Source organism: Vipera ursinii, assembly GCF_947247035.1.
Source record: "Vipera ursinii genome assembly, chromosome: Z".
Taxonomy (NCBI): Eukaryota; Metazoa; Chordata; class Lepidosauria; order Squamata; family Viperidae; genus Vipera; species Vipera ursinii.
Genome location: NC_139517.1, coordinates 32,202,158 through 32,228,463, shown reverse-complemented (window position 1 = coordinate 32,228,463; position 26,306 = coordinate 32,202,158). Strand labels below are relative to the sequence as shown.

Here is a 26,306-nt window from a genome sequence, read left to right as displayed (position 1 = left end):
GTTTGTGGTTTTCCTATAAGTGTCTGGAGGAGGAGGAGGGGAGGAGGAGGGGAAGGCGCATTATCTCCCTCATCTCCACCCACCTTTGGGTTCAAGTGGGGGCAATGGGAGCCTTTACCGTACAGCCAATTCAAGCGCTCAAGCGGGAGAAAGGGGAAAAATTCCAGCCAGCGTCTCTTGCTGCGTCCTCTGAGCACAAGACAGAGCTTCCTACCAAGAATTTTAAACTCCTTGGGAGGTGCGGCCGGGCATCTGGCGGATGGGGTTACAATTTATTCTCCCTTCTCCAACTCCCCCCACGGGTATGTGTTTCTACCCTCTCTCCGCGCCTATTTTATCTCCCCGGTCTAATTAAATCCCTCCAGTATAAGTTTGCGGCTCCGTGTCCGAAGTCCGAGAGAGGCACTGCCGGTCTTCGAGCTAAGCTCCCACCACTTTCTGCGCAAAGAACGGTGCCCTCTTGCGTTTTTACCGTTCAGGCCGGATCTCTGGACAGGTTAGAGTTAAAAGCAGCGACTGGTCTGACTGCCACCCCCACCCACCCTTATTGATCACCTAACATCAGAAATTATTAAATTTAAATCAGGGGATAGTCCCGGGGTGAGAGATGTCAGGATGGTTGATAGGAGCTTTGGGGGCAGAGGGGAAATCCCGGTTTTCTATTTTGTGCGTTTGGGTTTGCAATAAATTCGGGAATAAAATTAAACCCGCGTCTAATTCGTTGATCTGCTTTAAAACTTTTTAAAAAGGTAACTATGAAGGGGATGAAAAAGTTGACCTAAAGGCTGGAGTTTAGCGTTCGACTTCTCACACTTGGCCGGGGAGCCTCGATCTGCAGCGATAAAATTATCCTGCCTTTGGCACGATTATGACAGTTTAAAAAAGATGTGCCCATTTCTTTCCCCCCTCCTCCCCAATTCCACTTCTTTCGTATGCAATTGTGAATTCAAGCAATCCTATAAAGATGCTCCACTTTTTTCTACAACAGTGAAATGGTTCCAAATTGTAAAATGCTACTTGCCCTGCCTATCATTTTGCCACCATTGTCATACTTGTTCTCTCTCTGCCTGTCTTCTTTGCTCCGTTTTATCCATCTTCCATCTTTTCTCAAGAAATAGTCCTTTTCGATTCTTAAAAACTTTGAAGCACTGTTTACCGACCTCACATCTTCATCACCAATCTACAAACATACACACACCCCTTTCCAAATTCACCGGTTTTTCTGATTTTCCGCACTTTTGGACAAATGAAACTGTAACCCAACCTATCTGCCTATCATCCCTCGGTTACAGATGTGCAATCTGTTCATAACAATTCTCCAACACACACCTTCAATTTGCTCCCACGTTTACATGGCAATGCTATCCCTGCAATGACCAGTGCGATTTCTTTCTGACAAGGATTAAGGAACCACAAAACATGTTGGCTTGCTATCTAATTTGTTAGCCTGTTTTTTAATGGCATAGAAACCCAGAGGGTCCCAACACCGCTATAATATAACTCTTAGAATGAAAGGAAATCGCAAGCAAGGGGAGTAATTTTTGTTTGTTTGTTCAAGGCACTCTCCCTCTTTTCTTCTCTCTCTCTCTTACACACACACACACACACACACAAATAAAAATTACCCTGGTCTTTGATTTGTGTTCCTGCCGATTCTTTCCCGCCTTTCCTTTATGTTCAGAGTACACCCTAACTTTTAAGTTAATCTGTTTTACTGATATGTAGAAACAGAGAAAATTGGGCAGAAAAAGAGTAAGAAAGCGGATCTCAGCAACCCCACACCACTTCTCAAAAAACTAATTTCAAATCAGCACAGCACAACACTTCAGACCCCTGCTTAATAACAGGAAAATCTCACAGATTAGCAAGAATCTCTGAATGGATTATTTGGCTATTTAAGTGAGTAAATGTGCTACTTTTTGAACTTTTAATCTTTAAGAACTGGCACTGGAAATGTGCATTGTGGATGGATGATGGATGGATGTGGGGGAAAAGGCATTGGTCTGGTAAAGGATTGCTTAGGGAATAGAAGATAGTTAAATTTGAAATATATAATAAATGCATTTTAAAATATTTAATGTATACTCTTTAAAATGGAAAAAGCCTGGTCTTTTTCAAACCTGATTGTGTGTTGGAGAAAAGTTCCACTGCTCAAATTTGGCAACTCAGATGGAATAGTTTAAATGCTGCAAAATATTTGAAACTTTAAATCTGAAAATAGGTAAACTCAAAAGTTAATCCACTGATTGATTTGTCCTGCACTAGTAGTTATTTATTGTCCAAATATGAGGAAAAAAAACTTCCCACTTTGCCAAATCTTGGCAATAATAACTGCTTTCAATGTATTTTAATTTTACGGTTTTTAAAAAGTATAAATCGATACCTGAAAATGACTTGAAAACCAGCTGTACACTATTCTATGTTGTAAGTCGGGTGTATGTTATAGAAGTAGGGATGTATCAGTTTTCAGTAATCAATATCTGGGGCCAGAATAATCCCTCAGATTATTGCTGTTCATTCATTGAATGATCATTCATTCATCATTTATTTATTTGATTTCTATAGCCCCCATCTCACATATTATCTAATACTATAGGTAATTGAGAACATTTATTTTAATGCCGAGCCCATCAACATCTTTTTCTTCTAATAATTCTAATTTTCATCCTCCTTCCTCCTCTGATTACTCTGAAAATATAGGGCACCTTATTCTTAGGTCCCTTGGCAAACTTTTATAGTGGGCAAATATTTTTCAACTAATATTTTTGTTAGTTGAAAATAATATATGAGACAGCTGTAAATCAGAGAAATTCTTCTCTATGACCTGTTATTGTTAGAACATACTGACAGGCTTTCTTTAAACTCAGAAAAATTATCTTGACCAGTTTAAGGCATACGTATGAGAAGAATTAATAAAGATTAACAGTATTTATTTATAGAAGTTGTAGCTGGTATTTTGCTGAAAAAGTGCCGTTTGTTTCTGACCCCCTCTCCTGTTTCCTCTCCATTCTTTCCTGTCTTTTTGCTTTAGAAAAATCCAACTTTAGAAAGCACCAGGAAAAGTGGTGATGGTGGTGGGGGAGATAAATGAAGGGATTAAAACCTACACCCAAATATTTCTTTAGGCAGATGCTAGGCCAGGGAATTATTTGGTGGCAAAAGGAGGGGGGGGAGTTGAAGCAAGCTTAAGCAATCAGAAAATTTTCAATAAGATATAAAATGGCAAGGAAGTAAGGAAATTTTATTTCTCCTTTGTGAATGGAGGTGTTGGAATTCAGCAAACAGCATGATCTTTTACAGGAGAATCAAATTGGTACCATAAACTTAAGATTGGCCTTTAAGCACACCCTGTACACACACACACACACACACAAACAGGGGGGGAGGGAGAGGGAGAGAGAGCGAGAATTGAATAGCCTCATAAATTTATTTAGGATCATAAAAGTATTCACAAGAGATAGCTTCTTTTGTCTTACCACAAGTCTAACTGATGTTTTATATTGTTGGCATTTATAAAACCTACTGAAAGCACACAACTCATAATACACACACAAGCATGTACACACCCACCCACACAAATACTTTGTCTTATCCTCTCAATTTCCTGTTTTCAAGCCTATAACCATTCAATTTTAATTTTCAGCCATTTGTGTTTAATTTACCTGACTTCCCCTGTAATGTATAATCATCTTTTTAATGGGATTGTGGAGGATTAAAAAAGAGTATGGGAAAACTCCCATTAATTACTTTATCAAAAGCATTAAGCTAATAATTAACTAGAAGGGGAAATGGCTGTTTATAGTAAAGTTAAGAAACAAAACAAACAAGCTGGCCCCACATTTTTTGGAAATGTTTGACTAAAAAAACAACAGAAATGGCAAATGCTGCAAACCGATATTTTAACATATTTTCCAGCTCTCTGAAAGCAACAGAGGAGAGAGAAACTAATGTAATTGTCACTTGGCTATCTTGTGTGATGAGAGGTATTCTAAAATAAAAATATCTCAGAAATCCTCTCTTAAAGGTGAACCTCATTATAATGATATTTACACAAACATCATGGAGGAATGCATGTAATTGAGGCATAAAAATAAAATGATTATATTTAATCTGATCCTGTTAACATACGTTAGTTTGTGGGTGCGGAGGGGGAGTTCTACTCCACAGTAGCCCGATTAATAAGTTTATACTTACACGTCAGCCCTCTCCAACCCTAGTAAAATTTTGAACAGTAATATCAAACTATGTCTTTCAGTTGAAAAATGGAATAGGTTTGTCATATATTGACAAAAGTACCTTTTTATCAGTTTATCAGAAACAATTAAGCAAAACATTTGACATAATTCCTTAGGAAAAGATTTTTTTTAACTGATACAAACAAACACAACTCCCATCTGAAATTATTCCTACATTCCGAAAGCTGTAAAATAATACCTCATGCAATTTAAAGAGAATAGTCTGTTACCATGAATGCACTTTAACACACACTAACACCATCTTAACTAAAATAGACGGGTAGAAATTCTCTTCAGCCCATTTTCCAGATTCTGTAAGGCATGCCTAATCCATTACATGACAAAAATAAACTAATTGTAGAAAATGCAAATCTTAGTCTAGTTGAACTAGTTTTCATGGGGAATTTATCATTGTACAGCATGGAAAGCAACTCGAAGAGTTCTTTAATTGGACGGTAGATGGCAGCAAACAGCACCAAATGAGAAGACACAGTAAAAGACGAACAGTCAAAATACAAGAATAGGTGCTCCGTTGGGGAGGAGAAAACTGCACACATAGAAACAACTTAGCTGTGTTGTTTAAGCAATAGGAATTCTTTCACGAGTGGCCTTTATATAACCCACTTACAGGCCATCTTTTTAACTGGAGAGTGATACTTCCCAGTAGGAGTAAAAAAAGGCCATAATGATGAACACATGAATATTGGAAAACAAGAGGTTTAGAAATGGCACTATTCTGAAAATAGGAAAAAAAAACCCATTGTATTAATATAACAACAACCATGTTTCAATTCTCAAACGTCTGGTGGATAGAAAAGAAGGGTACAGAGAATCAGAAAGATCACACTAAATCTATGTCCAACAGTCATAACTATATATAAAAATGCAGAAGACATTTACATGTTTTCATTTTTCCCCCTTTATATTCCGTGCAGTTGTGTGATTTATTTGTAGCAAGGTGATGTTGATAAAGAAACTTGGAAGGCTAGGAAGTTAGATATTTTTTTGGTTTTTAAAATGTTTAACTAGCTGTTACATACATTTCAAACTGAGTAAGCAGTATTTGCTTCCAGGTAATAGTAACTGTTTTTCAAGTACAGATCCTCAACACTTTATTGGTAAATGGTTAATTGAACACAGCCAAGAAATGTTTTAAATTATTCTGTGAGGATCTCTCCCTCTTTTTTTTTAAAAAAAGCATATCAATTAGAACCCAGTCAAAAATATTATTTATAGAGCAACAAAAGGAAAAACAATGTTTTTAAATATTGATGGAATGACTTGTACAAACATCATCATCTTTATACAGTACGGTTGTATCTTACAAGACATACACATGCATGCACGTGCATTTTCTGTTAACGCCCAAATGTAAGCAGTGTTACCTCCCTTATATATTACAATTTTGGGGTTTGTACGTCTTTAGTTTAAAACCTAGTGCAGTTAATTTTTCCCTTAATTGTATTTATTAACTGTTGTGACCATCTATCTCTGTGTTCTGTCTCTTCTCACCCTCCCAACCTTACATAGACCGAACAGTTTGTTAGAAGAAAAATCACCTACGTCGACACAGAACACCCTGGAGAAAAGGATCTAAATCGAACTGGCTGCTGTACAGAACTTCTTAAAATGAGTGGATTCGCTCGCTGACAAGCAAGTCTCGATAAATCGTTCTTCCTGGGATGGGGAAGAGATTTGAAGGGTAAAAGAAAGAATGAAAAGAAGCCTGCAGAAGGGGTTGTATCCCCCTATGTTAAAAAAAATATGTAACTATTGAGGTAGCTCGAATTCTCTAGATGACATGGACATCTTAATCCATTCCTCCCTCCCTCCCTCCCTCCTTCCTTCCTTCCTTCCTTCCTTCCTTCCTTCCTTCCTTCCTTCCTTCCTTTTCTTATGCAATGATACATTTAACAATAGCTTTTCTCATTTTTAAATATTTTTTCATATAAAAAAGAAAGCAAATCTATGTTCAGTTCTTTGCCTCCTTCAAATAATATCAGCTTCAATTTTAGAAAATTATGAGCTTACCTTTTGATGCCCATCCTTCTCTGGATTGGGAGGAGGAGGAGGAGGAGGATGAAGAGGAGGAGGCGAAAGAGGAGGAGGGGGGGGAGATTGAATTGCGTTTGCTTTTATATGTAAGCTGACAAATATTGTCCCAACCTGATAGCCGTCCATTGCGACTTCTGATAGCTTTTTTCCTTTGCCGCGTCGTTTTGTACAGAAAATGGAGTAACTTCCCTCTTTGAAAAATGAGCAAAGCCTCCATCCGGTACCGATTCTCCATTTCCCCCTCCATCATTAAAGAGAGAAGCCGAGTCAGTACAGAGAGAATTGGAAAAGGAAGGGTAGGTGGGATCAATAATATTAGCTATTTAAGCTTAGTCCCAGATATGTGCGTGCATCTGTGCGAGAGTGTTTTGTGTGTGTGTGTGTGCGCGCGTGTGTGTGTGTGCATGAGAGAGAAACTGTGTGTGTGTGTGTGTGTGTGCGCGCGTGTTTGTGCCGGTGCTTCCCCTGCTCCTCCTCTATTTTTAGCCCTATTGAGCTTATACATGAAAGCAAAAAAAAAAATGTTAAAAGAGACGACAGTCCTACAGAGGACAGTGATCCGACCCAAGGTACAGCGGCCAAAAGAATGGTAGAATAACCACATGGGAAATCATAAAAAGTTCATGTTCACGGTTAGCAGTCCACATGACCAGCTCTGGCCAATCGCAGAACCCAGCCACTCATAAAGTTCTATCACAAAGTTGTAAATTTTCATAAAACAACAAGGAATTTATTGCATTTCTTCATGACTGCTTTAACAGCAGTCTTTTTCTCAGCCGCCATCTTTTCTTTTAAAAAAAAAGGGAGAGTAGAAGAAAGAATATACGAAGATTTTTGGGGGGGGGGCTCCACATCTCGGCAGGGGGCCTTAAACGACCCCTCCTTCATTAAAGGTTAAAAGGACCTCCTCTGCAAAGCCACCTCTCTGCACAAACCCTCCCAAGTTTTCGACCCTTCTTCGCAATAGGGATCCACCATTGCCTCATACCTGTAGTGTGTAAATGCGGGAGGAAAGGGAGGGAGGCACAGAAGCACTTGTTCTGAAATTGTTTTGTTTCCTTTAAAGCAAAAGTGGTTCTCCTTAGCTTAATCGGACTGGGGTGGGGAAGAATATTCTCTCCCATGATTTCCCTTCCGGAAATTCGCTACGAAATTAAAACATTAAATGCTCCAGTTTCAAGACCTCAGGGGGGAAAAACAAGTATATAATAATAAATACGTAAGAAACGTATTTAACGGAGTCAGGCATATAGATGTTATTATATGCATGCATTTGTGTATGGAACATGTGTATTTACATATCTATGTGTGTGTGTGTGTGTGTACACAGACATACAAGAAGGAAGGCAGGAGGAAAGAGAAAGAAAGAAAGAAAGAGGAAAGAAAGAAAGAAAGAAAGGGCGTATACTCGCACAGGCGCACTAAGGTTTTTGAAGGCGTACACACTACCGCAGTGGTACATGCCACGAACACAATAGTAGTGGTCCAATGCAGCAAAATCGCATAAGGGTGGGTGATAGGACAGTTCAGGAATTCTGTTTCTACCCTTAGAACTTATCCACTGAAATTACTTATTTTGCTTGAGAATAATAAACATTTTTATTTAAATAAACATTTTTGTTTATTTAAATAAACATTTTTGTTTATTTGGTCTTTCACATCCAACCCATTTCAAAGAAGAAATTAGACATAGTATTCCCTCTCCTTATTTCTCTGGATAGATTCAGGCAGGTACTACTGAAATGTTTTTCTCATGCAACCATCAATTAATAGCAAAGCAATTTTCTAATATTTTATTTTGATAATTTTATATGTGCGTATCTATTTCACCTATCTTTCTATTGCACGCACATACTCATGCCCAAGAATACACACCTCTTCTGTGCGGATAAGTGTAACTAACTGTATGCAATATTACAAGATCTTGTCTAAAGATTATTTCTTTTCATAATCTATAAGTAATATTTTTAAACATTTCCTTCTCAGAAGTATTAGTATACAGTTGAAGGCAAAGTTGATAGCTGAAAAATACTGGAGAGAAGAATTTTAAAACATCAAAATATTGTTACAGAAAGTGTGAGTGAGCAAAAATACCTATTTCATGATTTTATTTTTAAGTTTTAAAAATGGATGGAGCTTTGCCTTGATTTTTCCTATTTGTCATTTATCTTTACATTTTGACCATTTAGCACCTTACCACCAATGAAAACAAAAGCAACTCTGTACTTCACAATCATAAAAACTAAAATGCGAAGTATTTAAGATACCATTCCTCTTTTAGTTCTGCAATTACTGCTCTAGGATGTGAAAGTACAAAACTGAAAAACTAAATTGAAATGATGCCTTGAATGTGTCTGAAATTTGTTACAAATGTTGCCTTTATGACTTAAATCAGTCTCATTTGTATTATTTTTTTATTGTTAACTTTTACTTGCCACACACAGATGTCTCCCTATAAAAAGCGGAAAGCATAAAGATACAAATTGAAATGCATATTTGGAATTTCACTTTGTTGTTGTTGTTATTAGTAGCAGCCGCAGCGTATCTTATTTGCTGTTTTGTCTTTTGAAGTAGCTGATTGAAAAAAAGGGAATCACATGACACAGTTTCTCTTCTTTTCTTAATTAAAGCTCTTGGAGTCAACCCTTAAGCAAACCATCACAAGCTTTAACCCTCCATTCTGTTCTCAAAGTGGCCAAACTACTGACATTGGTAAGCTCATATGAGATATGCAGGGAGAATAAAATAGCTTGTGATTTTAACATGATGTAATCAACAGAGAAGGGTACCGGATTTTTGCAATAGGATTGAAAGGCATTTTTAAACATGCATAACAATACATGGAAGAAAATAGTAGGAATTGAGAAGGAATTTTTGAAATCTGCTCTCAAAGCATAGGCGCCAGTTGGAAGACACAGGAAAGGTTCCCTGTTTGCACCAAATAAATGATATCTCTAACCCATGTAAAGCTGCTCAGTGTCACTTTGCACTGTGAGATGAACGGCATATAAATTTAACAAATAAATAAAAACTACAGTCATTAATGGACAGAATGTTTATAATATTGTTTTTAATTATTTTTCCCCTTTCTACGCAGAGTAATCACAGAATACAAATCAAAAAGATTGTTAAACTATTAAAGTATTTGCTATCTATCATATACATTGGTTTTACTCAGCACAATATTAATTTCAGGTTCTCTAGTGACAGTAAAAATGAAGTGGTCCGTTGCCAAACATGTAAAAATATACATCAACAAAAACAGAATAAAATAAAATGAGCAAGGAAAAAACAGCACCAGTAATCAGACTTAGAGGCACAAACCTACAAAGAGGAAGACAGGAATTTTACAGAATTATGTACAACAATTTTGTCTTCTGCTAAGTTTTGTGTTCCCTTCATACATTTGGAGTTCATGGGTTTTCTAAGGAAAAGTGCTAACCACGTCCACATTTTTTTACTTCATAAACCATTTCTTTTAAATTACAAGAGGCTCAAAAAGAAGTTTTAAACAAGAAAATTTACAAATACTTGGACTATATTATACCAACATGAAAACAAAACAGTTACCTAGATTTGATTCTAAAGAGACATTTAATAGGTAGGTTTCTTTTTTTGTTGTACAAAAACAAAATAAGAGAGAAATGTTAATATAGGTAGTTTTTTCCAAGTGTCAAGAAGCAGAAGATAGAATCCTTTCAGTTTGCTTAGATGTTTGTTTCTTGTTTCAATGTACAAACTGTTATGTTAATTTTTACATTTTCCTCTAAATTTGTGGAACAGTGCGGTCAGATTACTTTTCTTTCTTTCTTTCTTTCTTTCTTTCTTTCTTTCTTTCTTTCTTTCTTTCTCTTTCTTTCTTTCTTTCTTTCTTTCTTTTTCAGTGCCATTCTCTCTTCCATTCCCACTTTCATCCCTTCTTTTTTTCACTCTTCTTCATCTTCTTCAGCCTCTGGTTTTTCCTGGCTATTTGAGCCTGGCCCTGCAGGTTTGTTTTCTTTTTTCCACTTCATCCGTCTGTTCTGGAACCAGATTTTGATCTGTCTTTCTGTAAGACATAAAGCATGGGCTATCTCAATGCGTCGCCTTCTGGTCAAGTAACGGTTGTAATGGAATTCCTTCTCCAGTTCCAGGGTCTGGTACCTGGTATAGGTCTGGCGGCCTCTCTTTCTGTCAGTTCCTGGAAAATAATAAAATAGAATTTTACAAGATTAATTTGGCTTTGCACTTCTTTATGTACTTCTATTTTTTAACATGTTTACCCGCAGGCATATTCACAATATACATATGTTTAAGACTACCTACTTTTAATAAGACATATTTTTCCTTACATAAAAAAAATCTGTATTTTGTACTTTGACACCATTAAAACAAATTAAAAGAAAAGTATGATATTGCATACTTTGAATGAATCTTTTTCAGCTTCTTTAGGCAGGAATTTATTATTCAGATCTATAATTTCAAATAAACGTTGCGCATTAGGTGCACAACATAAGCTTGCTGATACTTATTTGGAGGCATATCAGGTTGAGTTTAGGACAAGCATTGAAGATTGAATGAATTTAGGACAATTTACAGGTGATGCAAATTTTGTTTAAGGAGATTTAATGCATTAGTTTTTTGAATGTCAAAATTCCTATCCCTACCAATAAAGATCAGTGAAAATTCTTGTTGAGAAATGCAAGCATGAATGAAAAGTTCTATAAAAGCTTGTTACTTATTTTCTCATAGGATGTTTGATAAGAGTTAAATCATGCAACAAGAATTGAGGTGGATGAAATTACAAGGAAGCTCTTTCCTGCAGAAATTTTCACATCTGGTAAACTTATTTAAGTCAGTGAAGGTTAATGTTAGGGTAACGTTACTTCCTTCCTTTTCCAGGTTGTGTTTTATTTAATTCTACCCCTTCCCCTGAGGGGGAAAAAATGGTATTTGGATTTTTTCCATTAGGAATTTCGGAAGCTGCTGAGCTCAGTTAGTCGATATGGGAATTCCTCAAAGCAAGCGTCCTGTCTTTGACCACAACTATTTTACTCCGGCATCCAAAGAATCTGGATTCAAACCAGAAATCAATTCTGCAGTCATTTCTTGCTGGCCTCATACAACTAAGGAGGTTTCGGCTTTGAGCAAATGGATTTTATCACCGGTTCTTGCCAGAGTTAAAACAGCCCTACTTTACCGCTCCGAAATGTGTTGATCAATTTAGTATGTTTATTGTTTAGCAAAAAAGGGAGAAGGGATTTAAGTCTTTGGCTCTGTAAAAAGAGCAATAAAGCAGGATATAAAGAGGAGGAAAATAAGCTGTTTGTGGAATGTGAGTTGTAAACTCTGCTGAAGGGAAGGCTGTAATGGTCAGTCTTGCTTTGGCAGTGGAATCTCCCAATTCCATGCAAGGCTCAAGGAAATGCAGGGGGTGGGGGGCATGGGGGGGGAGAGGAGGGGAAGATAAGAGACAGAGGAAATAAACCCCAGTTTTCATTGCATTTGTTGGAACGGGGGGGGGGGGAAAGCCATCAGACCCTCAATAAAGGCGGGGGAGGTCAGCCTTGTGCCCTGGTTGTGTTCCATCCTTCAATATTGTCTTGTATTCCAGCAGCAAAATAATAATAATAATAATTTGCTACCAGGAGCTACTACTATTGCTAGATTTTATAAAGTGGGGAGGGAAAAGGAAGTCCTTCTCAATTGCCTTTCCTCCATCCCACCCCACAACACTAAAGCTGGTGCTTTGACCTGCAATCTCTAAATCATGGTTTATGGATTACCTAATAAGAAAAAATAATAATAATCTATTATGTTAGCCCCTGAAATTACTGAGTCTACTGTGCCTTCATGTTCAAACACACATGCACACACACAGCCTTTGTTTCCCCCTCACCCCCACCCCTGGCTTTGGTCTTCTTTCATGCCATTTGGACAGAGACCTAGACTGAATTTTTGCCTCAGCCACTACTTTCCATTCCAGATGTACTTTCAAATAGAACTTTACTAGGGCATCCCCCAATCAGGTGTCTCCACAAGCCTGGGATTACAGCTTATATTGTAGCTGACCATGATGGTAGGTGAAGCCAACACATCCAAAGGGCACTGGAGTGAAGAGAGCTGCACTGGAATATTACTAGAAAATTGGCAGATTTCGGAATAGCCATGGGTGACAGAATTGCCGACGTGGGAGCCCTTCCTCTTCCTATAGACATCCGTTTAGTTTTCTGCCTATTGATCCGTGGACAACCTTTCAGGCTGTTCTCTCACACCAAAATGACCACTTTCACTAACATTCCAGCTGTAGAAGAATGTGTGAAACTGGCCCTTTTCAATATTCTCATTATCTCCACCTCAGTATTTGCTGGTCTAACAAAAGTCTAATCAATTTCCCTACATTCAATTACTGGGGCAAAGGGATCTCCCAATGGCTGATTCATGCCTTCCTCCACCTGTTAGTTCTCAAGAAATATAAGCTTGAAAAGGCAATGTAAGAGACACCACCTTTTACAGTGGGTCCTCTATATGATTACTCAGAGGTAAATATTAGTTGTTCCCCTTCAGATATGAGTGCATAGGATTGCAACTTAAATGTATTTTCCTTCCACTTAAAGCTTGAAGTGTTCTCTGCCCCTTAGTAGTCTGCCTCTGTTGGTTTCAATACAATGTGCTTGTTCTGCTGGGATCCTGTAACAGTAATTGGTATAATGGAGTTGATTTGTGGGAGTAAGAAAGGGAATCACCAATCCCACCAAGCATGGAAGAGAAATCTGGCTCTCAAGAGAAGCACAGAGCTATTACTGAATGTGATAATGGTGCTATAACGGGTTAAGGACAGTTGAGCTTAGAAAGCCCAACTGATGGAAGCTTTTTTCCTTCCCTCTGGATTTTGCAAGGTGCCTCAGAGTTTAACTTACATTGGTTTTTCTAACAGCAGAACAAAATCAGATAGAAGACAAGAGAAAAGTAGGCAGGTAAGACTGTTGTTACTTAATACAGACTACACACAATTGGGAAAGGGGATATTAGGTGTAACAAGCTCAACCAGTGCATCTGTTCTACTCTTACAGAGAGCCCTTTGGTTTCACAAGCCTCATGTGCATTTCTGTTCCAAAACCTGACACGTGCACATATTTTAATGTGCATAAGGGAAAGAATGATCTTATTTTCCCCCCCCCCCCGCCCCCAATTTCCAGAATCTGGTGGGTCTGAAGTACATCTACAGTTGCACATCCTGAGAGGAAGGGCATAGGACATGGGGGAGGGGGGAAGAGGAGGTGTAGGATTCCTATTCTGATGGAATGGCCTTTTTGAAAACAAAACAAGCCCCACTGGGTTTGTCTCTTTCTCCCCCCCCCTTTGTCTTTTAAAAAAACGTTTCTACTGTAAAATAGAACAGCTATGCAATCACTAAGAATCAACCTCCAGTGCAGGATCTGAGGAAAACTTCTGAGTTTATATGTGTTTGTAATCCCGAGGAAAGGAAAGGAAAACTGACTTTATAATCGTGTCTCTTTCTTCTTTCCTTCCACCCCCCACCCCCTCTTAATAGTACAGCGTGCTTTTCCCAAGACACCCTGTCATTGGCATACAGGAAGCCAAAAGCAGAAACAACAGAAGAAATAAATATTTAACCATTTGATTGTTTAAGGGTTACTTTTGTAGGGTAATCTCAGCGAGAGAAGGGGGAGGGGTGGGAGAGATTCCTTTGAAGGCAAACGTCATAAAAGGAGCCCAGCACCATCTTTTCCTCCCCCACCCTCCATATTACCTCTTCCCCCCCCCCCCCCCGGCCGCTGATCCTGGTTTCTCCCCAAGGCTTTCCCGCCACCTCCACTGTTCCCCGAAGGATCTCACCTGTGCTTCTCATCCAAGGATATATTCGCAAGTTGCTTTCGTGCCGCAAGTCCGTCTCCCTCTGGTCGCTTTTGTTACAGTTGGGCTTGGACGCGTCTCCCGGACACATCATGGACAGGTTTTGCTCAAAGGGGGAACAGTGCATGTTGAAGGAGCTGGTGTCCAGACCGTAGCTGCTGGAATACATGCCGGGGGGCTGGGGGTGCATACCTCCCCCGCTAGGGTAGAGCGCAGGCATGGAAGCAGCGAAAGAGGCCGTGGAACTGGAGCCATAGCCGGTGCGCTGGGCATTGGAAGCGAATGCGCAAGAAGTTTGCTCGGGAAATACTCCGGAGGGGAAAACCGAATTTGCGGCCTGATATTTAGAAAATAAAGCATTCGCATAATACAATGAACTCATAATCTGGCCGGGTGATTTGTAGGCCGGGACGTTTTAGTGTCGGTTTTACGAGGTACCGTGATATATTACGGAATTAGACTCCAGATTTACACCAAAAAGGACCCCCTTTTTCCTCCCTTGGCCACGTGACTCTAATCCACGTGATCCGAATAGCACCAATCCCTTCCGATCTTCCTCCCTCCCCTCCAACTCTCCCTCCCCCCCCAACTGAAACTGTACCCCCCCCCCGTAATATGGAAAAAGGGGGGAATCACTATGTATGGAGCAGTGGCCGGAATTTATACAATACGTTGCATTATTGATGATAGGATAGATACTGAATCTCCCAAGCTAGAAGCGGGAAGGAGCGAAATCATGCGCGCGGAGTCAGTAAGCCTCCGTTTTTAATTAGTTCTCAAACGAAGCTAGTAGGGGGGAAAAAATACAGGAGGGAGGCGGCGTGGCAAAAGAAAATCAAAAGATCTCCAGTGGGTAGTGGCGCCAAGGTAGGGAAAGAAGAAGAAGAAAGAAAAGAGAACTGCCGCGAAATCAAGAATAAGAAGTGAGGTGAAGTAGGAAAATCGAGCCACTTGGCCGATCCAAGCAAGAAAGAGAGCCTTAGGATTAGCAGGAAATGTTGTTGTTTCCCCCCCCCCCATCGGTTTGATTTTGTGTTTCTCTCTCTCTCTCTCTCTCTCTCTTTGAAGTTGCTCTTGACGGGATATATACATACAGATATAATTTTCTCCTTTCTGCCCCTGTTCTCCCTCCTGCTAAGTACCCAGGAGAAAAAAAAACCGCGGGATTGAGAGAGTCGGAGAACGAAGAGAGATGCCCGCCCTAACTCGCGGTCTCTGGGCGGGTTTTATAAGCCGACATTCCACTGGCATCTGCCGCCGCTCCCCATTCCCACCCCCCGCGACGATACAGTTTCTGACCCGCACCAACGTCGCCCATCCGAGCACTGGGAGACTTACTGTTTACTATTTCAGTTGCTACCTCCCCTACCCCTCCCGCTCCAGTGGCTCCCCTTCTGAATGCCATTCAATTCTATATGTAATTTATTCCACTGCCACAGGCGTTGAGCTCGGAGCTCGCTTTGCTTTTTTCTGGTGGCGGAAGGGGGAGCGAAGGGGGGGGGGGAAAAGGAAAGATTACAACAGATCTCTATTTAAGCGTGTCAGCTCTTCTGCTGGACTCAATTATAGGGAGAAGGAAAATGTGACCAGCTGGTTATTCTGCTTTTTTTTTGCTAGGGAAGCAAGGAAAGCTTCCAGAAAAGAAAAAAAAGGGGGCGGGGGAGCGACCGAGGGAAGAGAGATTAAAAGGCGCACCTTTCACTGAAACTTATCAAAGCCCTCTGTGACAAATAAAAATAAAGCTGGCCTTGCAGCTGAGAGATTGGCAGAAGTCCTCTTTTCAAGGTTAAATTGCCAAAAACAAGTGGGGAGATATATGGAGGGGCATGCAAATATCACGAAGCTCCTCACAGGATGGGTGGGGACTACCCAAAATGACAAGCTTCCAGAGCCTGAGGGGGTGGGTGGTGAGTGGAGAGGTTAAGTCTTCTGTTAGGAGCAGTAAGGCTGGAATTCAGCAGTGATAAAACAGAGGCACATGCAGACGTCATTAGCATAACTTTTCTGAAACTAAAAATATTTAGCCAATCTCCTAACCTGAAGCCAAGATAAGTCTGAGACACCTTTCAAAGAAAAGAAATTCTCTCTCTGCCTTCCTTTCCCTCTCCCCAAACTTCCACCAAAATTTCAGGTGCATTTTTCCCCCCTGAAAGCCATAAGTTTATTCTTTTGTCTCTTAGAAGGCTTTCTTGAATGGCAGTGGCTCTTTTGGATATGTGTTTATTTTCCCAACCCTTTTCTTCTAGATATCCAGGAGGAAGTGTTAAGCAGAATGAAGAAAGAACAATGTCATGGAGAAATTGTGGCTTGCAAACTTTATTTTAACTCCTTCTGCTGATTCCAGCTTCAACAATAGAACAAGGTGAAGAGAGAACAACAAAATATAGCATTAGTTTCCCCACCCCCATAAAGTAATTCACGTATACAGTATTACATTCTCTTTTTTTTTCACAGTAAACCTAGGGGGGAGGGGACAAAAAAAAAACAGAAAGAAAAAACACTTTTTACAACTTCTTCCACTGTGTGCATGCCAACTAAATGGGAAAGGCAAGAGAGAAAACGAGAAACACAGCTTTTATTTTTCTTTTGTTTTCCTTTTTCTTTCTTTTTTAAAAGGTTAAAAACACTTAAAAAGACAAACAGATAAATAAAACAAAATTGGGAACCCAAAAGGAAAGAGGATCTGTGACAATCAAAAATCAAAACAACTACAGCATAAATAGGCAGTTTCATGTTGTTGGGTATATTTTTCAGAGCTACCTGCAGAAAGGGAGTTTCAACCACAACACGAGAGAAGAGAGACAAGAAATGAGAGAGAGAGAAAGAGGGAGAGAGAGGGAGAGAGGGAGAGGGAGGGGGTGTATTTCAGAGGAGGGATGAGAAAAAGAAAAAATACCAGTAAGGAAGAAAGTCTTCAAAAGTGCAATGCTGTATACATTTTGTACATCATTTCCATAGCACTAGTCTCAAATAAAAAGAAGAGAAGGAGGGGAGGTGGAGAAAAAAAGACAGAGAGAGAGAGAGAGAGAGAGAGAGAGAAATTTTTCACAGCCATGATTAACAGAAGCTATTGCATTACACTATTACTAATTCTTAACTGGCCAGAAGATGAAAAATAACAAACAACAAGGCTAAAAAGATCCCATGATGTCTCGGGTCGTGTTTTTTTTAATATATATAGTTCATTGTATGTATCAAAGGACATCCAGGAGAAGACGCTCACAGCTATATTGTTTTACAGCAATAAAAGGCGAGATTCCCCTCCCCAAGCAGTATTTATCCTCTTTCCCCCCCCCTCGGAACCACCGTTCACATTAACTGGAATTAATGGAAGGATGAGGGGGGGGGCCTTTCTGAGGATTGCCTGTCCAGTCTTCCATCGCCTACTTTTTGTCCCCCGTCTGTGCTTCTCCGCCCTCTTCCACCTCCTGAGCCCTTTCCATTTTCTGTTTCTCCAATTCTTCTTGCTCACACTTGCTGCTGGGGAACTTATCTTTGTTGTTCTCCTTTTTCCACTTCATCCTCCTGTTCTGAAACCAGATTTTCACTTGCCTTTCAGTCAGTCCCAGGGCGTGAGAGACTTCAATCCTCCGCTTGCGGGTCAGGTAAGGATTAAAAAGGAACTCTTTTTCTAGCTCCAAGGTCTGGTAGCGACTGTAGGTTTGCCGGCCTCTCCTCCGTCCAGCGGCTGCTGGGGTGCGGGGAAAGAGAAAAGGAGATTGAGAAAAGACACAGCCACCAGGTTAGGGGACAGAGGGAGAGAGAGCGAAAGACGCGCGCGCGCGCACACACACACACACACAGAGAGAGAGAGAGAGAGAGAGAGAGAGAGAGAGAGAGAGAGAGAGAGAGAGAGAGAGAGAAAGAGAGAGAGAGAGAAACACAGACACACAAAGGCAGCGGCGGAACTGCCCTTCTTGTACGGTACAAAGGGGAGGTTAATTACACAGCAATGGATGGAGAGAGGCGCTGACGAAGAGGTCCACCACAGATGCGTTCCCCTCTGTTCGCCCGAGTTCTTGGGTAGCTCACCTCGCTCCCTCCTTTCCTCCCATCCCTGTCATTTTCTTGGGGAAATTATTCCCTGCCTGACATCCCAGGTTTCTGGCAACAAACGCCCTCCCGGCCCTTAAAACAACCGCCGCCGCCGCCGCCTGCCCCCCTCACATCTCCAGAGATTTAAAAGATAATAACCAAAGCGGCGAGAGGAGGGAGGGAGGAGGCGGAGGACGCCAAGGAGAGACACAAAAAGGGGGTCTCGGAGGTTGTAAAAGTACCATAAACTTTCGGGGAAGCTTCTCCGATTGAAAGAAGGAGGGGAGAGAAATCCAGTTCTCTCCATTCAGGAGAAAAGGTCCCTTTCAGGGTAATTAAGCGATAAAGCAATTCAGAGGTGCAAAAGTTTACGCTCATAAAACAGTACAAAGTAACCAAGGGTTGAGGTGGGGGAAGGAGGGAGGGGATGAAAGATAGTGGAAGAGGTAGGAAAAAAGGAAGGCGAAATTGCTTTATGGGATCAGGAAATGCCTTCTCGATGGCTGGACGCCTGGCCCTTCCTGAGATGCCTCCTCACCTTGCGGTCTCATCCAGGGAAAGAGTTGTGTGGGAGACGGGCTCTGCTCCGAATTGTCCGCGTCTTCTGCCAGGCCGGTGGAGGCTAGCTTGCAATCCGGATACTGCACCAGGTCGGATTCCTGAGCGCTGAAGAGGCTTTGTCTTTGCAACGGGTCATAGCCGTAGAAGTTGCTGGGATCCCCGTGGCACGCTACGGCGCAGGGATTCTGTTGGTAAGGGGAGGTGGAGAGAGAGGACGCTCCGTGGTAGAACTCTTGGATCTGGGTGGGGTGCTGGAAAGTGCCCCCCGTGCTCGGGCCGTACACCACCGTCGGTCTCCCTCCGAGTTCCTGGGCGAACCCACAATCGTAGAAGTTGGGGCGCAGGGAGTCCCCAGTTTTGTACTTGGAGAAGAGGGAGTTGACAAAATAGGAGCTCATTGTCATATAAATAGCTTATTTTAAATAGGTCTAGATCTAGGTATCAGGGTTAGGGGAGATGAAAAGCCACAGGATGTTAAAAGATTACGAACAGGCGCCAACCAACGAGTCTTTGTGATTTCCAGGAATATATACAGATATGCATAGATAAAAAAAAATCCTGAGGATGGAGTCAAAACTCTTTCCCAATGAACATGCTATCGGATCCCGCTTTTTAAAATTGCTGCTGTTGTTGTTTGTGACTGTTGTTATTATTATTCCTCTCTGTATGTGTGTGTCTCTTTCTCTCTCTTCTCCTTTTTCTTCTTTTTTCCACCTTCTTCTTTAACCCCCCCCCTTAAAATATATATGTATATATCGGCACTTAAAAAAAGTTCTCGCTTTACATTTCCAAGGCGAAGTGCCAGTTCATAAACAGTTTTCCGTGATTTACTTCGGAGCAAATGAGTTTGTTCATATTTCGCAGTGTCTTTTCTGGATCATTTGCATCTATTACGGAACCCTCATCCTATTGGTTTCCACATACTCCACACGGACTCTGAACAGCCTGCGAGCAGGAAGGAGAGTGAGTGGGAGACAGAGAAGGAAAGAGAGAGAAAGAGAGAGAGAGAGGGAGAGAGAGAGAGAGTGAGCAAGAGAGAGAGAGAGAGAGAGAGAGAGAGGAGAGCAGAGAGCGCAAGGGAGAGAGGGAGGGGGTGGGTGGGGTAAATATAGAGATTAAATATGCTAAACTATCTACGTTAATGAGATATCTCTCGTCTTCGTCTTCGCCTGGTGACAAATCATCTACCTAAGCCCACCCAAAAGATTGATATTTGGGGAGGGTTGAAAAATTAAAGAGAGGCTTTGCTCCCATCGTTAATTTTCATTTTTTTTTTATTTTATTTTAACGAGGCAGTTTTAGCCCTTTGGAAAATGTCAGAGTTGCTTTGGAAAACTCTAAAAAGAGGCCAGATTTAATTGCTATTCCTTTTTTTCTAAAAAGCCTCCTATAAATGTAATTGATATTTTAATACCAAGTTATCAAATCCTACTGCGTCCTATAGCCTCAACATATTTTAAAACAAACGAGATAGTCAGATTTAACATTTTAATGATCAATTTCCTTATTATTGATAAAGGCTTAAGCATCAGTGCCAAAAGAAAGAAACAGTCCATTTGTAACCGGCCTCCTTCCAAAAATGATAGGGCCTTAAACTGTTTAACAAACTATACTGCACACACACAAAAATAAAGCTAAATAAAAAGATGTGTAGGCACAGAAACACAGACGTACACACAGAAAGGGAGTCAAACAAATATTTAAAAAAGCAAAACAAAGCAAAACCACACAAACACTGATATGTTCTTGCTAGTTATATTGCACTAAATGAAAAACTGTTAAAGAGTTTTTATGAGTTCTTTCCTCCATGGTGATAAAAACCCAGGTTTTGGTTGGCACCTAAATACCGTTACTGCAAGATGTTGGGGTGTCAATACTAAATTAAAATGATTATAGTTTTTCATATATAACATTGACTTTTCAGCTCCCTGATATCACCCCTCCTACCACACTCCCCCCCCTGCTTCTGTTCCAGCAGAGATGAAGCTATCTCCCATCTCCCCTCATCTCCCACCACAGCTGTGGGTCTTCTTAACTGAGGGTTCACATGTGCCATCCTCAGAAGTAGCCCCCCCCCCCAAAAAAAGCCTAGTTCATACCACAAGGTGCTTTTAATTAGGAAAGACCGGGAGAAAAATGGAGGGGGGGGAAGAGAATGAGATTATAGGAGGAAGGTTTTCTGACATTGCTTTAAGTTGCTTTCAGCTTTTGCTAACTCAACCATTCACACCACCGGAAAGTAAATTCTAGGAGTCCTTTAGCAATTATTTTCATGGAGCTTTCTGTGTCCTCCCTGCTCCAAAAGATGCCAATCCTAACCCTCAAATGTAAAGTTTCCCAGCTGTATAAGCTTGTCTCTCCAGTCACTCCTGGGTGAGACACAGAGCTGCCATTTCTGCATTATATGAAATTACAGATTTTTGCATGCTGTGACCTCACTTTTTGTGTTGGGAATCTTGAAAAGGGCCAAACACTCCAGCTTCTCTTCTTCCAGCCGTGCCCCTTCCCGCCAACATACAGTTATATTTGGTTAACATCCCCAAGATGAATTCAAACAATTCCAACCCAAAAGAGAAGAACCCTCTCAAAAAAACCATTTCAAAGTCCTGTACATCTTTCAGTCAAAATCCTGAGATGCATCTTTTGAAACAATAGTTCATATAATGGTACCTATTCAGCTGAGAGGAAAGGAGAAGGAAAGACACAAAACAGGATGAGAAGGCTTTAAAATTATGTTTTGAAGGTAAGAACAAGTCGGTTTCATTTGTTTAAAGGCTATTTTTTTTCTCCAACCCTTCTCCCCTCTCTAAAATTCCTGGAAATAGTTGAAATGAGTGCTTAAAAATAGAGCTTTTATTTCTCTATTTTCTTTTCCTACCCACCGAACGGAAGAAACACTTTAAAAAATGTTTGATTATTGCTATCCATAAATTTTCCCAGTAACAAAACAAACAGGGACCAGCTTTTTCCTTCTCCAATATTTTCCCAGATTTATAGGGCAATCTTTGGGATCTTACTGAGAATTTAGCCCCAATATTTCCTTAACAACTAAGCCACAAACTGTCTAACATTTTATTTACCTGTGAAATGCAGTCCTACACTACTGAACATAATAAGGATGATCTCTGAATATGGATGATCTCATGCAGGACTGCTCCATAAGCTTTCTCAAAAATGATTCCCACAACTAGTATGTATTTACAACCAGTCCTCAAATACTTAGAATTTGCTGGCATTTTTTAAAAAAAGATATACCTGGCTGACATCTCCGAAGGCATTTGTTAATCTGCAAACGCTGACTACCAGGAAGCACCTAGTGCTCTGTGTTCTCTCTCTCTCTCTCTCTCTCTCTCTCTCTCTCTCTCTCTCTCTCTCTCTCTCTCTCTCTCTCTCTCTCTCTCTGTCTCTGTGTGTGTGTGTTTATGGGGGGGATGAGAGAGAGAGAGAGAGGGAAGAAAGAAGAAGAACCAGAATTAAGGTAAGATAGCTGAGTTATCCTGGAAGTTAGCATTTTAACAAACGTGCAGGGCAATTTAGTGTTTGATATCCTATGAAGAATCGTCATCAGCATTAAATCATGGGTATACTGTACTTGGGGCCTCTGATGAAAGGCAAATGTTTCTATTATAGGGAATGGGGAGGGGGAAGCCACCAGAGAAAGTGAGAATATAATTTACAAATACCCAGCGGAGGAAAGATTTATTAGGAAATCTTTCCCCAAAATACATCACTTGGTAAATTGTAAGTTCTCATTGTTTTATAGCTCCATGAGTGGATTAAAAAAGAGGGGTTTTTTTCCTATTAATTAGCACAAAGTACATCTGGTTTAAAAGATTGCAGCTTTTATGTATTTTAGGGTTGCTGAACATTGCCTGGAGTTGCAGTAGAAAAAGGAAGATGTTTTCTTATTTTCTGACTGCCCACATTCAAATTCTCTTTTTTTCCTTGAAGTTAGTTCAGTTTTGTAATGTAGAAAATCTGCTGGGTGTTATTTAATCAATTTATGGAATCTTGACTGTTTCTGACACTTTGTAATCTTTTTTGTACATTTTTCTTTATAAAGCATCTTTATTAAAATGTGTTCTGATTCTAGTTTTTAATAACTGTTTTACTTCCTATTGATCTCTTTTATTCATAGAGTTCCTTTGTGGACTGACAGTGGTTTTGAATGTGGCATTGGAAAATATTTGTTTCACTTACACACAGAAAACGTGTATACATATGTGTGTGCACACATTTACATTCACACATAGACATTTATATCCCTTTTTAAAAAAGAGACAGGTTGGTGTTGGAGTTACTTGGTCCTAATTGTATTTTGAAAGAACCATATTAAGGTAAATTTCTCTTCACCTACAAAATCCCTGTCCTTTTCTAATGTAACTAGACACAAACAGAAGATATTTTGGAATTTGTGTTGCCACAGAATTCCTTCACATTCTTCAAAAGCTGGACAAGTACACTGGAGAATGAATAGTTCAACAACCCTGCAAATATTTAAGGATATTTATGATGATTCTCTTAAAATTGCCATACTATGTAATGATGTACAATGATTCCTAACAAAGTATATCCAGATATCCTGTGGGCTGGACAATGCATGACATTTCCTAGAGTTTGTGACCTATCTTTCATCTGTAGCTAAATAAATCCTATATTTTGAAAATAGCGGTATAATTATCACAAAACAACTAGAGGGGCCAAAGAACATTGCTCGGATTGTTGTCATTATGCAGTTAAAGAACTGTTTGCTTACAATCACACACAGAGAGGGGTGGGTGGGACGCAGAAGCATACACACGCAAAAACACACTGCTTAATCATACTCTGAGTAACAAGTTCAGCATTAAATTGTTTCCACCAAGCTCTGTTAAGACAAATGGGGTTGCGCAGAAACAATTATACAAACTCCCCTTCTTTGGCTCGGGGTGTGTGCAGGAGATCTTCTCCACTGCCTTTGTGTGTTAAGTTTTCATCCTTCCTTCTTTGCTCGCCTTCCAATGGGCCGAATATTTATACCTTCTGAGAAGAAACGCTCCAGAAAGATCACCATGATTTGTCCTATATTTTATGCTTGGGGATTTATTCACAATGGTTTCGAGCAACAATTCCGTTTATTGTTCGTAATGAAATCAAGGTGTTGTAGACTCAAGAGAGAAAGGCACTGCAGCCCGGTTATTTCTGCCATGGAGTGATAGCACCATCTAACGATCATTCGAAGTAAGACGCCCGTAAAAATAATAGATGATAATAAGCAAAGATGGGTTAGGGAGATTGGTCGTGATGCTTTTATGGATCCCATCTTTTCTTTTCCATTGTGTGCATTTTAAAAGGTTGTTACCTATGATAAATCATGGAGGAGTGTATAAGATTTCTTCTGAAAGTGACCGTCGCCTCCTCAGAATTCTTGGTTAGTTCTACGGCGTTGCTTTCCATCCGGTCGTTTTCAGGGCAATAAAAAACAAGAGACCGGGGATTCTGCTTTTGAAAAACCACCATTGTTTTAAAGCTGGAGACTAAACAATTGAAGTATTCTGCTTTGGAAGGGAAAGCTTGGGTTGTAAATAGATTAAAAAGAGGACAGAAAAAGCTTTTCGAAATCAGACGTCTGGCCAGGACTTTGAGTGTGTGTCTACATTTGGTGGTGGTGGTGGCGATAGGGTGTTGAGGGAGTGGGGAGAAGGGGGATGTTGCTGAGAGTTTATGATCCAGGATGCTGGCAACTTGAAAGTGATAAGAAACGCCGGACAAAAAAACCCCACAGGATTTATCAAATTAAGAAATGCTTTCTTTCTGCCCTCCCTCCTCTCTGTTTCATCTTTCTCCTCTTTTTAAATGTTTCTTATTTTGGGGGAAAATAGACAAAAATACATCTTTGCTTCTTCTTCTTCCTCCGCCTCCTCTTCTCCCGCCATAGAAAGACATTCTGGTAATTTAGGAGCTTCTGAAAGTTTCCTACTCTTGTTTGCTTTACAGTCACTTAGTTCCTTAACCTTCAGAAATTTATACCCTATAAAGTTTTATGGTGGTCATATTCTTTTATTGCAGCCTACCACGCAGAGTTTTCTTCTCTCTTTTATGACGAGCTACTCTCCTACTTCTACTCCAGTAAAATATCCCGCATTTAGCAATCATTTCATTCTTTTAGAATATATATTCATGTGTGTGTGTGTGTGTGTGTGTACGTGGGTGCGCATGTACACATACATATACATGCATGCAGGCATGTCTGTGGTAATGGAGATAATTTGCTTTTTTTTAAAAAAAAAAAGGCTTCATAACCTTTTTTAAAAGTTATACAATTATGTGGATTTTGGACATAAACAAAAATAGAAACAATGCATGATTTTCTTTTGAATAGAGTATAAGGATATCCAGATGACTTTGGCAAAATCCAAAATATTATTCTTTTAATCTGAGTTATTTTTTTGGTAAAAATTACAAGATAGTTACTGGGCATTGAAAAATATGTGGGTTTCTTCCTTCTCTGAAGAATTCTGGATCATCACCCTTCCATCCCTGTGGAAAACAACCTTCATTGTCTACACCTTTTTCCTTATGTAAACATCACATTCATTCACTCACATATATTCCCTCATTCATTCATGGGTCCTTTATGTTTTATTTTGTTTTTTGTGTGTGAAAGTAACAAGAAAGACTCTTTTAGGCACAAATTGAAAGACAGAGAACTGCTTTATTTCTGTTTTGCTGAAGAGATTCAGAGATTTAGAGATGGAGCAGACTTTACAAAGAAATAAAAATACACTGAGAATGAGCTTTTTCTAAGGACAAAGGAGAGAATCTCCAACAAACCAATTCAAACCTAAAAGATCTTTATATAATACACAGTAAAGAGCCATTAAAGAAAAAACAAACACAAGTGCAAATATTTCTGCAGTTTTAGAAAAAGGCATAGAACACAATGAGATATAGGTCAGGGTCCCCTTTAAACTGATTTTTATTCTGTGGGATTAAACAACTGTGGAAAATACAGTTTGACCTTATAGAACTGAAGAAACAATAATTTTTTCAACATTTTTCCTCTACAGGGACTTTTTTTTTCTAACGAAATCAACTAGTTTCTCTTATTAATCCATGCATTACCAAAAATGCAGCTTTCAAAAACATCTCTTGTCTTCACTAATAAGGTCTAGGAAGGTATCTATGACTAAAATCAGTTAATATGCTAATATATGTGTGGAGAATGTTTTTCTTTACAAAATGTTCATATTAATCTTGAAAGAATTTCAGAGCAGTTTTTCTGCAGTGCTCAGGGTGTCTGAATCAGCCTTGAGAATTACTGGAGGCAAATTAATGCCGTGGATAAACCAACAAACTATCCTCAATCCTTCCACATACCTGCTGGTGCAATAGGCTCTCTAATGCTGGCAGTGGTATCTAAAAACCAAACAATACCTCCAGCTTTCTTTTTATTAGAAGTTAAATAGATAAATGCAGAAGTTCAGACTTTTTCTTTAAAAATCCAATATAAAATTGGTTTTGAAAACAGTATGAAGTTAGCAGAATTTAAGCCATGGGTATGCCCTATATTTTATTCCCACA

At 39.8% G+C, this 26,306-nt stretch overlaps 2 protein-coding genes across 3 annotated transcripts; both read right to left on the bottom strand.

The window, feature by feature from the left end:
* Positions 1-9,939: 9,939 nt before the first annotated feature.
* HOXB7 (homeobox B7) lies at positions 9,940-14,529 on the bottom strand (the record flags this gene model as incomplete). The annotated part of the gene is made up of 2 exons (XM_083378709.1): positions 9,940-10,470; positions 14,130-14,529. 2 exons carry the CDS (start codon positions 14,527-14,529, stop codon positions 10,217-10,219), a joined length of 654 nt encoding a protein of 217 aa, XP_083234835.1. The 3' UTR covers positions 9,940-10,216.
* A 3,001-nt stretch (positions 14,530-17,530) lies between these two features.
* Positions 17,531-19,147, bottom strand: HOXB8 (homeobox B8; the record flags this gene model as incomplete). 2 transcript variants are annotated; one of them, XM_083379112.1, is made up of 2 exons in its annotated part: positions 17,531-17,838; positions 18,721-19,147. In XM_083379112.1, 2 exons carry the CDS (start codon positions 19,145-19,147, stop codon positions 17,531-17,533), a joined length of 735 nt encoding a protein of 244 aa, XP_083235238.1. The 2 variants fall into 2 exon arrangements, with proteins under 2 accessions (XP_083235238.1, XP_083235239.1); XM_083379113.1 differs by having other exon boundaries at positions 17,531-17,835; positions 18,721-19,141.
* Positions 19,148-26,306: the final 7,159 nt, after the last annotated feature.